This window comes from Ooceraea biroi, chromosome 13, assembly GCF_003672135.1.
Source record: "Ooceraea biroi isolate clonal line C1 chromosome 13, Obir_v5.4, whole genome shotgun sequence".
NCBI classification, from domain to species: domain Eukaryota; kingdom Metazoa; phylum Arthropoda; class Insecta; order Hymenoptera; family Formicidae; genus Ooceraea; species Ooceraea biroi.
Window position 1 is genome coordinate 9,009,119 of NC_039518.1, and position 11,191 is coordinate 9,020,309.

The following is an 11,191-nucleotide window of genomic DNA, read 5'->3' on the forward strand; positions in this document are numbered from 1 at the left end:
TTTCCCATGTAAACTCTACTTTCGAACGAGTCATAGTGCGTTCGAAAGGGAAGGTAAAAATATTAATGTCGTTTTCGAGGGTTTGGGTGTATGAGCCTTGGTTTCGGAGAAATTTACATCTAAAAGTGAGCATTTTCCAGCGGTACGGAAAGTACCATGAATAGCTACAATTGGGCGTGAAGCGCGGTGGTCCAGTGGCTAAGCGCGAGACTCGTATTTTGCCATCCGCGCAAGTTGGGTTCGAGACCGAGTTGTGATAATTTTTTTTTCGGATATTTGTTTCTTTGTGTTTGCATTATTTTTTTTATTATGTACATAATAAATCATTATTTACATAATATTTTGGAGGTATACGTATATAATGAGACATAAACATATACATTTAACATTTGTAAACTTTTTATTTATTTATATAGTTTGTATACTGTCGAGTGTTTATTTATTATAAAATTCTGACATAACTGTACAGTGTTGCGGATGAAAATTTATATAAAAGCATAATGCTTTTATATAAATTTTCATCCGCAACACTGTACAGTCATAGGCACAGAGGTTGTGACACTTTTTTTTTTAATGAGTCAGAATTTTATAATAAATAAACACTCGACAGTATACAAACTATATAAATAAATAAAAAGTTTACAAATGTTAAATGTATATGTTTATGTCTCATTATACATATACGTATACCTCCAAAATATAATAAAACATAATAAATCATTATTTACATAATAAAAAAATATAATGCAAACACAAAGAAACAAAAATCCGAAGAAAAAAAATTATCACAACTCGGTCTCGAACCCAACTTGCGCGGATGGCAAAACACTAGTCTCGCGCTTAGCCACTAGACCACCGCGCTTCACGCCAAATTGTAGCTATTCATGGTACTTTTAGTACCGCTGGAAAATGCTCACTTTTAGATGTAAATTTCTCCGAAACCAAGGCTCATACACCCAAACCCTCGAACACGACATTAATATTTTTACCTTCCCTTTCGAACGCACTATGACTCGTTCGAAAGTAGAGTTTACATGGGAAAGCTTCCTAGTGAATAGTTTGGACACGAATCATGTATCATTACCGAGCGTAACGAACTAGTTCACGTCGACTTTGTCAGGCGGCGCGTCGAACGTCAGGAAATGTGCCCGTGGAGGCTGGTGGCCGCTCTGAGGTTTCTCTCTGGTTGGAGAATGACAAAAGTGGAGCGTATAGAAGAAAGAGGGAGAAAGCAAGAGAACTTGAATAGCGCTGGGCAATTTCCTTATTTCGCGCATGTGCATTTATGCATTTTATTTTCGTCACATTACCTCGTTGTTTGATGTGTGCGTATCGTGATTGAATGATTAGGTTAGATTTCAGAAATGCACGTGTAGGAGTTAGAAAGTGAGGACAAAACGTGATATTATATCACAGAAGAAACGGACATCTATTAAAAACCAAAAAGTAAAAGCAGATTTTATTTGTTTGATGTATTTTCCCAGATATCATCTATTGCATGGCAGTTATTATTCTTTCGAAAATTTGTTATAGTTATGGCTAAGCAGGAGACGCATCGACCGGGTTCTCTTAAACAATCCAACAAAGCACATAAAACCGGAAGACACCGTAGCAAAAGTGCCATTAACAGTGAGGCGAAAGGTAAATGGATTTCTTATACATATGATCCAAAATTCCTATAAGATATATATGTAACATATGTAATAAAGATATATATGTAATATCATGGGAAAGTATAACAATTCTCATTTTTATTTGGTTGAATTAAGATTTTAAAATGTTACGAGTAACTTATTTTCTTATCAACTTTTTCTACTAACAGACGCATCTGTGTTCCTAAAATTATACGATTTTCTTCCATAGGTAAACAAAATGTTATCAAAACATCTTTGAAGCATAGTAGTAAGAAAGGTCTCAATAAGCAAGCTCGTAAGAATCTTCTGATACAAATCAGAAAGAAGAAACGTGAAGAAGTAGTAGCACAAAAAAGGAACATTGGCAGTGCTCACTCTGCACCAGTTCTCATCTGCATCATACCTTTACAATATGACATAGATATACAGGATGTTATTTCTAATATAAATAATGTCCATGAGAACGCTCACATCACTAGCAGTCCATGCGGACTGGTCACGCACATAGGGTAAGCTGCAAGAAAAGTTTTATTATTGAAAGATAAATCGAAAAGATAATTTATCGATATCTTAATTTCACATGTAGTATTCCACACCTGAAACAGCGCTTTTCGGTCTTTGCTCCACCGAAGGATAACATTTTTGCCACTTTGGACGCAGTAAAAGTTGCTACCACCGTCGTCTTTGTAACTTCCGCCACGAAAGAGAAAGAAATCATAGACGATTGGGGTAAGGAAGTCATCGTGTCTTGCCTCGCTCAAGGCTTACCCGCTACCATAGTGGCAGTACACGACATCCAAAAACTTCATATTAAAGTAAGTGCAGTGTTACGTGATAGCGTGTTTAAAATTTCTGAGAAGAAATTATTCTTCACTGTAAACTTTGCTTTAAACAATATTATTGAAGTACAAAATATTTGTTTGATTAATTATTACTTTTCACACGATAGAAACGTCAGGAGTACAAACAATCCGTGCAACGTGCGATTACAAAGTGGCTCCCTGAAGAAAAAGTTCTTGAACTGGATACTGCAGCGGACTGTTTGAACATGTTGCGTCGTGCGGGATCACAGAAACAAAGAAGCGTGTTTTATAGAAATATAAGGCCGCATCTCTTGGCCGAAGAACTCGCTTTTGAATGCGATGGGGTACGTATTGTATTTAAATATTATTAGGAGTGTGATTTAGTTTTGAGGGTTTTACAACAGACGGCTGTAGTGTCAGCTTGTTCCAATAGCTGTTTCCGATAACTGTTGTTTCTTACAGTGTTGACATTATCCATGACATTTAGTAGCATTATAGCAATAGATGCAATAACAGTCGTGTTTATATCATCGTAAAAATCCGAAAGAGCATTTTCGACATGCGTTGCTTTTGTTTTTTAATCAAAAGAAAACTGCGGCTGACGGTTATAGAATTCTTGTGGAAACTTATGGTCATTCTGCCCCATCAATTAAGACGCGTGAATACTGGTTTAGACGCTTTAAAAGTGGCGATACTGATGTGAAGGACAAAGAACGCTCGGGACAACCAAGAAAGCTTGAAAATGCAGATTTGCAAGCATTATTGCACGACAATCCAACACAATCCACTTCAGAACTTGCCAGAGCATTAAATGTTGATCGAACAACAGTTACCAAACATTTACATGAAACGGGAAAAATTCAGAAAGAAGCGAAATGGGTTCGACATGAATTATCGGAAAGTGCGATTGCGAACCGGTTGAACATTTGCATTTCGTTGATCGCCAGGCAAAAAAAGAAGAGTCCTTTGTCTCGGATTGTTACTGGGGATGAAAAGTGGATCTATTTTGATAATCCGAAACGCAGAAAATCATGGGTGGATCCAGGCGAACCATCAACATCCACTCCGAGACGCAATATTCACGGTTGAAAAGTAATGCTCTGTATTTGGTGGGATAGTGTACTATGAGCTGTTAAATCCGCACGAGACTGTCACGGCTGATCGTTATCGACACCAATTGTACAAGTCGAAGCAAGCATTGGACCAAAAACGACCACCAATTGCGAGTAAACGGCGGAAAGTGATTCTTCTTCGTGACAACGCTCGACCTCACGTTGCGTTATCAGTGAAACAAACACTACTAGAGCTTGAATGGGAAGTCTTACCGCACCCCGCGTATTCTCCATGCGATTATTATTTGTTCCGGTCGATGCAACGCGCTTTAGAGGATACACACTTTCATAATTTCGAAGAAGCGCGAAAATTCGTCGACGAATGGATCAACTGAAAAGAAGAGTCATTTTATCGTGGTGGAATCCATCTCTTGCCAGAGCATTAAATGTTGATCGTACAACAGTTACCAAACATTTACATGAAACGGGAAAAATTCAGAAAGAAGCGAAATGGGTTCGACATCAATTACCGGAAAGTGCCATTGCGAACCGGTTGAACATTTGCATTTCGTTGATCGCCAGGCAAAAAAGAAGAGTCTTTTGTCTCGGATTGTTACTGGGGATGAAAAGTGGATCTATTTTGATAATCCGAAACGCAGAAAATCATGGGTGGATCCAGGCGAACCATCAACATCCACTCCGAGACGCAATATTCACGGTTGAAAAGTAATGCTCTGTATTTGGTGGGATAGTGTACTATGAGCTGTTAAATCCGCACGAGACTGTCACGGCTGATCGTTATCGACACCAATTGTACAAGTCGAAGCAAGCATTGGACCAAAAACGACCACCAATTGCGAGTAAACGGCGGAAAGTGATTCTTCTTCGTGACAACGCTCGACCTCACGTTGCGTTATCAGTGAAACAAACACTACTAGAGCTTGAATGGGAAGTCTTACCGCACCCCGCGTATTCTCCATGCGATTATTATTTGTTCCGGTCGATGCAACGCGCTTTAGAGGATACACACTTTCATAATTTCGAAGAAGCGCGAAAATTCGTCGACGAATGGATCAACTGAAAAGAAGAGTCATTTTATCGTGGTGGAATCCATCTCTTGCCAGAGCATTAAATGTTGATCGTACAACAGTTACCAAACATTTACATGAAACGGGAAAAATTCAGAAAGAAGGGAAATGGGTTCGACATCAATTATCAGAAAGTGCGATTGCGAACCGGTTGAACATTTGCATTTCGTTGATCGCCAGGCAAAAAAAGAAGAGTCCTTTGTCTCGGATTGTTACTGGGGATGAAAAGTGGATCTATTTTGATAATCCGAAACGCAGAAAATCATGGGTGGATCCAGGCGAACCATCAACATCCACTCCGAGACGCAATATTCACGGTTGAAAAGTAATGCTCTGTATTTGGTGGGATAGTGTACTATGAGCTGTTAAATCCGCACGAGACTGTCACGGCTGATCGTTATCGACACCAATTGTACAAGTCGAAGCAAGCATTGGACCAAAAACGACCACCAATTGCGAGTAAACGGCGGAAAGTGATTCTTCTTCGTGACAACGCTCGACCTCACGTTGCGTTATCAGTGAAACAAGCACTACTAGAGCTTGAATGGGAAGTCTTACCGCACCCCGCGTATTCTCCATGCGATTATTATTTGTTCCGGTCGATGCAACGCGCTTTAGAGGATACACACTTTCATAATTTGGAAGAAGCGCGAAAATTCGTCGACGAATGGATCAACTGAAAAGAAGAGTCATTTTATCGTGGTGGAATCCATCTCTTGCCAGAGCATTAAATGTTGATCGTACAACAGTTACCAAACATTTACATGAAACGGGAAAAATTCAGAAAGAAGGGAAATGGGTTCGACATCAATTATCAGAAAGTGCGATTGCGAACCGGTTGAACATTTGCATTTCGTTGATCGCCAGGCAAAAAAGAAGAGTCTTTTGTCTCGGATTGTTACTGGGGATGAAAAGTGGATCTATTTTGATAATCCGAAACGCAGAAAATCATGGGTGGATCCAGGCGAACCATCAACATCCACTCCGAGACGCAATATTCACGGTTGAAAAGTAATGCTCTGTATTTGGTGGGATAGTGTACTATGAGCTGTTAAATCCTCATGAGACTGTCACGGCTGATCGTTATCGACACCAATTGTACAAGTTGAAGCAAGCATTGGACCAAAAACGACCACCAATTGCGAGTAAACGACGGAAAGTGATTCTTCTTCGTGACAACGCTCGACCTCACGTTGCGTTATCAGTGAAACAAGCACTACTAGAGCTTGAATGGGAAGTCTTACCGCACCCGCGTATTCTCCATGCGATTATTATTTGTTCCGGTCGATGCAACACGCTTTAGAGGATACACACTTTCATAATTTGGAAGAAGCGCGAAAATTCGTCGACGAATGGATCAACTGAAAAGAAGAGTCATTTCATCGTGGTGGAATCCATCTGTTGCCAGAAAGATGGGAAAAAGTTATAGAAAAGGAAGGAAAATATTTTGATTAAGGTATTCATTCATTATCATATTTAAATACATGCGTTTTTGAGCAAAAAAACCCTCAAAACTAAATCACACCCCTAATACATTCCAAGCGTTATCTACATATCAATAGCACAATGTTTAATAACCATGTGGTTGTTTTTCGTCGAAGCAGGACTCTCTTGATTCCGGAACTCTCGCAGTCACCGGGTATTTGCTAGGCACGCCGCTATCGGTTAACGGCTTGGTTCATATACCGGGCTTCGGCGACTATCAAATGTCACGTATCGAAATACTGGATGATCCGCATCCGATTGAACACGCTGAGCGTGCAAGGTGTTCTTCCGGCGATGATCAAATGGAGATTCAAGAAGATTGTCCAAGAATTAAAAGCACCGAATTTCCGGATCCTGAAAAACAGGTTTCCATATATACTAATGCGTATGGTCGATGCGACTATGCTTATATTTAAAATACGTTAAAACTTGTAGGAATCTCTCGAGAGTGAGTGTATTCCTGATCCAATGGACGCCGAACAAACATGGCCCACGGAGGAGGAATTGGCGGAAGCAGTAGCAAAGAGAAAGATTACCAAACTTGTACCTCGAGGAACGTCAGAGTATCAAGCTGCATGGATACCAGACGAAGATGGAGGTATTTCTTACCGTCTTATCTTTTGTCTCCTGTCTTCTCTTCTCCTTTGAATTAGATCAGATTTTTTTCTTTGTTTCCTTGAAAAATTTCTGTTTTTTTTCAGTAAGTCTTGGTGAAGGTTCAGAGGACGAGTCCGAGGATGTGTCTATGGAGGAAGTGAGATCTGAAGTAGACAGTATCAAAGACTTGGAAGACGATGAAGAGTACGAAACTATTACGATATCAGAATCGGGAGTGGATGGTGAACGTTACGATCGAGATATCGATGTGCTTGAAGAGAACCAAGCGATGGAAAAATTCAAAGGTAAATGTATATAGGCTGTGTAACATAAATTTTTACGTAATATGTGTATCTTCTTCATGACTTAAAGTTATAATTTTATAAATGCTTTCCTTCCGTATACGCATACCGTATTTTTGCGATTATCGTAGTACTAATAACAATTGTTTCATGATATGTAGAAGCAAAATTGGACGCACAATTTCCGGATGAAGTGGATACTCCTGGCGGCGTATTGGCTAAAGTAAGATTTCAAAAATATCGCGGTCTCGAATCGTTTCGCACGAGTCCGTGGGATGTAAAGGAAAATCTTCCTACTGATTACGCCCGGATAATCGAGTTCGCGGACTACAATCGCAGACGAAAACGCATTTACAAAGAAATCGAGGACATCGAAGGAGTCACGGTATGCAGATCAGGAAAAATTCTCTCTTACAGTCTTCATCAAACTTTCATATTAAGGGGGGAGCCTGCTTTAGAACGTTGAAAATGAGGTATAATTTTACGAATTTTTTTTGTAGAAACTATACAGCGGATCATTATAAAACTTTGATGCATTTATTAGTACATGTTTAAAGATAAAAAAATTATTTTTTTATTTGAATATATCGCCTGTAGAGGTCGTCCTGGAGGCATTGTAAATTGGTGAGCATTCTCCTGCCTCCAAATTTCATCCAAACTGAAAAATTGAAATATTTTCTCGTTATTTATGAATTCCCATCGTCGATGAACCTTTAATATTCATAAAAACATTAAGTTAAACAATTATTTTTGCATGAAAAAGTTCCAAAACTTTGCCTAAAAATCGTACTTTTGTGTTCTAAGCTCCACCATTTTGGCACTTTTCAACTTTTTTCTTCTCTCTGGTTCATCGACGATGGGAATTCATAAATAACGAGAACATATTTCAATTTTTCAGTTCAGACGAAATTTGGAGGCAGGAGAATGCTCAGCAATTTGCAATGCCGGCGACGCGGCTGCACTAAGATTTCTCCAGGACGACCTCTACAGGCGATATATTCAAATCAAAAATAATTTTTTTTATCTTTAAACATGTACTAATAAATGCATCAAAGTTTTATAACGATCCGCTGTATAGTTTCTCCAAAAACAATTCGTAAAATATACCTTATTTTCAGCGTTCTAAAGCAGGCTCCCCCCTTAAGTGTGTACTATTTACGTTTTGTGCGATTTTAGCCGGGACAGTACGTCAAGATCTACATTGCGCGGGTGCAAAAAGAGGTTTTCAAGACGTTCGCGACTGGGACTCAACCGCTGATAGTAGTCGGCTTGCTCGAATTTGAGCGCAAGATGTCCCTTCTGAACGTCTTGTTGAAGCATTCGAATAGTACTGCGCAGCCGATCAAGTCGAAGGAAAGACTGATATTTCAGTGTGGATTCAGGCGATTCGTGGCATCTCCGATATTCAGCCAACACACGAACGGCACCAAGCATAAGGTAATCATGTACACGGTTCTCATTTAATATTTTTGTAATTAAATATATTTTATGATATATATGCAGATCTCATAAATATTTTTTTCTTTAGTACGAGAGATACTTTCATCCTGACAGTACCGTCGTGGCGAGCATGTATGCGCCAGTCACTTTCTCACCGTGTCCAATTCTCTGTTATGTCGAAAATCAGGACGGCAAGCTCGTACGTATTTCGTTAATATTATCATCAATATTACGTTAAAACTGCCTGACGAAAATAATGCTGATATTAAAGAAAAATAACAATATTGGGGATTATTTTAGGAATTGATCGCAACCGGAAGCGTTCTGTCTTCCGATCCCAACAGAGTCGTCCTGAAACGAGTCGTTCTGAGCGGCCATCCATATAAGGTGAATAAGAGATCGGTGGTGGTGCGTTTCATGTTCTTCCATCGCGAGGACATCGAATGGTTCAAGCCTATTCAATTGAGGACGAAATATGGACGCAGAGGCCACATAAAGGAACCTCTTGGTGAGCGATCAATTATTTTCAAGCAAATCTTCTTTGTGTTTGATTAATATTTGTGATGTGTAATTTTCAAACAAACTCCTTTTATGTTTACTTTATATTTGCTACTATTTTTGTAATATTTAGATGTATCATTAGACGTATTCATGATTCCTTACAGGCACACATGGTCACATGAAGTGTATCTTCAACGGACAGCTGAAATCGCAAGACACAGTGCTAATGAACCTGTACAAACGAGTTTTCCCTAAATGGTCATATGAGCCATTGCATACAATCATGTAATTCTATTCAAATTATTGCAAAATATTATATATATCTTATACATTTACATTTATTATACGTTATCAATCCACTTGCTAAAATGTATTAGGCACAACTGTGTTTATAGTTTTGTAGAAAGAACAATAAGTTTGTTCTTTATCGCTGCACTTTTGAACTAGCGCAATAAGTTAGAGTGAAACAAATTTCTTTCATTCTAACTTATTGCATTAGTTCAGAAGTGCAGTGAAAAAGAACAAACCTAGTGATTCGAGAACATGATTCATTGAACGAGCAGTTATTCAGCGACTAACGCGAGTTGCGTGAATTTTAATTTCAACAAAACCCGCTGAGGCGCTACTCTGCTAATGCAAATTTTAAATCGAGATGATACAACTGAGTAATTAAGGCAAATTTTTTGTTTTTAAATAGCACTTAAAAACACGACTTAGCGGCAAATAGAATAAACTCTTTTTCTTTAGCTATACAGGGTGTTTCCTCTAACTGTAGCACTTAGAATATCTCTGCTTCCTTTGATGATATGAAAAAAGTCAAAGGACGAAAATTGTTCGATTCAAAGAGACTAGTACTCTGGTAAGAAAATTATTTTTTTTAATGTGACCTTTCACAAGATATCAAGGTCATGAACATTTTTTTAAATGAGATGGTATATTTTCCTTAACGAAATGATGTAGCTTGTAAAAAAACAAATTCAACCATACAGAATACGTTGACCTTCAAATGACTTTGAACCACAAAAATCACGTTTAGGAAAAGAAACTCTATTTATTGTATGTATAACTACAAAGATATACCTTTTTTACAGATGTTCGAAATGATCACCGTTTACTTCCATACACTTTCGATGAATAAACGATTGTTTTACGTTTTTGAGAGATTCCGGAGTAATTGCGGTGCACGCACGCTGAATTCTTTCTCGCATATCTCCAGGTGTTGTCGGAATATCGCGATAAACTTCATTTGCACGGAACATACTCAACGAATCATTTCCTGATCGCTGGATCGGACGTGGTGGAAGAATTTCTTGGCCGGCTCGATCACCAGATCTTACGCCTCTTGATTTTTTTCTTTGGGGGCACCTAAAAAATGAAGTTTATCGCGATATTCCGACAACACCTGAAGATATGCGAGAAAGAATTCAGCGTGCGTGCACCGCAATTACTCCGGAATCTCTGAAAAACGTAAAACAATCGTTTATTCATCGAATTCGAAAGTGTATGGAAGTAAACGGTGATCATTTCGAACATCTGTAAAAAAGGTATATCTTTGTAGTTATACATACAATAGAGTTTCTTTTCCTAAACGTGATTTTTGTGGTTCAAAGTCATTTGAAGGTCAACATATTCTGTACGGTTGAATTTGTTTTTTTACAAGCTACATCATTTCGTTAAGGAAAATATACCATCTCGTTTAAAAAAATGTTGATGACCTTGATATCTTGTGAAAGGTCACATTAAAAAAAATTATTTTCTTACCGGAGTACTAGTCTCTTTGAATCGAACAATTTTCGTCCTTTGACTTTTTCATATCATCAAAGGAAGCAGAGATATTCTAAGTGCTACAGTTAGAGGAAACACCCTGTATATGAAGGTTAATATATTAATAGAATGTTCATTATATTACAATCTTAGGTTAATCTAAAAAGGAAATCGTCACTCCTGTAGCTGACCAAGTTCCTCTCTAGCATAAAACTGATAGACACAGACCGATCGAGTACAAATGATTAAACAACCAAGACAAATGTTTATGAATTATCTGCACCTTCTTTTTTACAACTGCACTTTTCTTATTTTATAGCAAATAAAACGATTGTACATACGTGCAATATCCCGACAGGAGAGAGAAATGCGGCTAGCGAACGTCGCGAAAATCGCACTGCTGCAAAACGTGCGCGATCGCAACACCCCGTAGATCGCGCAGCTCGCGCGCACGTGTTCGACTTGCCGTGCGCGAGCTGTCGGGTTAAAATTTCGTCACGAGCGAGAACGCGTGACGCAACGCGA

At 38.6% G+C, this 11,191-nt stretch overlaps 1 protein-coding gene and 2 long non-coding RNA genes across 3 annotated transcripts; 1 reads left to right on the forward strand and 2 right to left on the reverse strand.

The window, feature by feature from the left end:
- Window positions 1-1,227: 1,227 nt before the first annotated feature.
- On the forward strand, window positions 1,228-9,237 carry LOC105286100 (pre-rRNA-processing protein TSR1 homolog). Its single transcript, XM_026974545.1, has 13 exons — window positions 1,228-1,446; window positions 1,534-1,641; window positions 1,864-2,143; window positions 2,221-2,449; window positions 2,584-2,781; window positions 6,182-6,427; window positions 6,498-6,660; window positions 6,764-6,964; window positions 7,123-7,346; window positions 8,138-8,398; window positions 8,490-8,600; window positions 8,702-8,909; window positions 9,067-9,237. The coding sequence occupies exons 2-13, from the start codon at window positions 1,536-1,538 to the stop codon at window positions 9,189-9,191; spliced, it is 2,352 nt and encodes a 783-aa protein (XP_026830346.1). The 5' UTR covers window positions 1,228-1,446; window positions 1,534-1,535; the 3' UTR covers window positions 9,192-9,237.
- Window positions 2,355-6,287, reverse strand: LOC113563208. Its single transcript, XR_003407358.1, has 3 exons — window positions 6,156-6,287; window positions 2,570-2,672; window positions 2,355-2,486 (listed from the first exon to the last, which is right to left on the reverse strand). It is a non-coding gene; the product is annotated as an uncharacterized LOC113563208 (long non-coding RNA).
- On the reverse strand, window positions 6,276-11,177 carry LOC109611410. The gene is made up of 3 exons (XR_002193789.2): window positions 11,008-11,177; window positions 6,672-6,805; window positions 6,276-6,416 (listed from the first exon to the last, which is right to left on the reverse strand). It is a non-coding gene; the product is annotated as an uncharacterized LOC109611410 (long non-coding RNA).
- Between the last annotated feature and the right edge of the window lie 14 nt (window positions 11,178-11,191).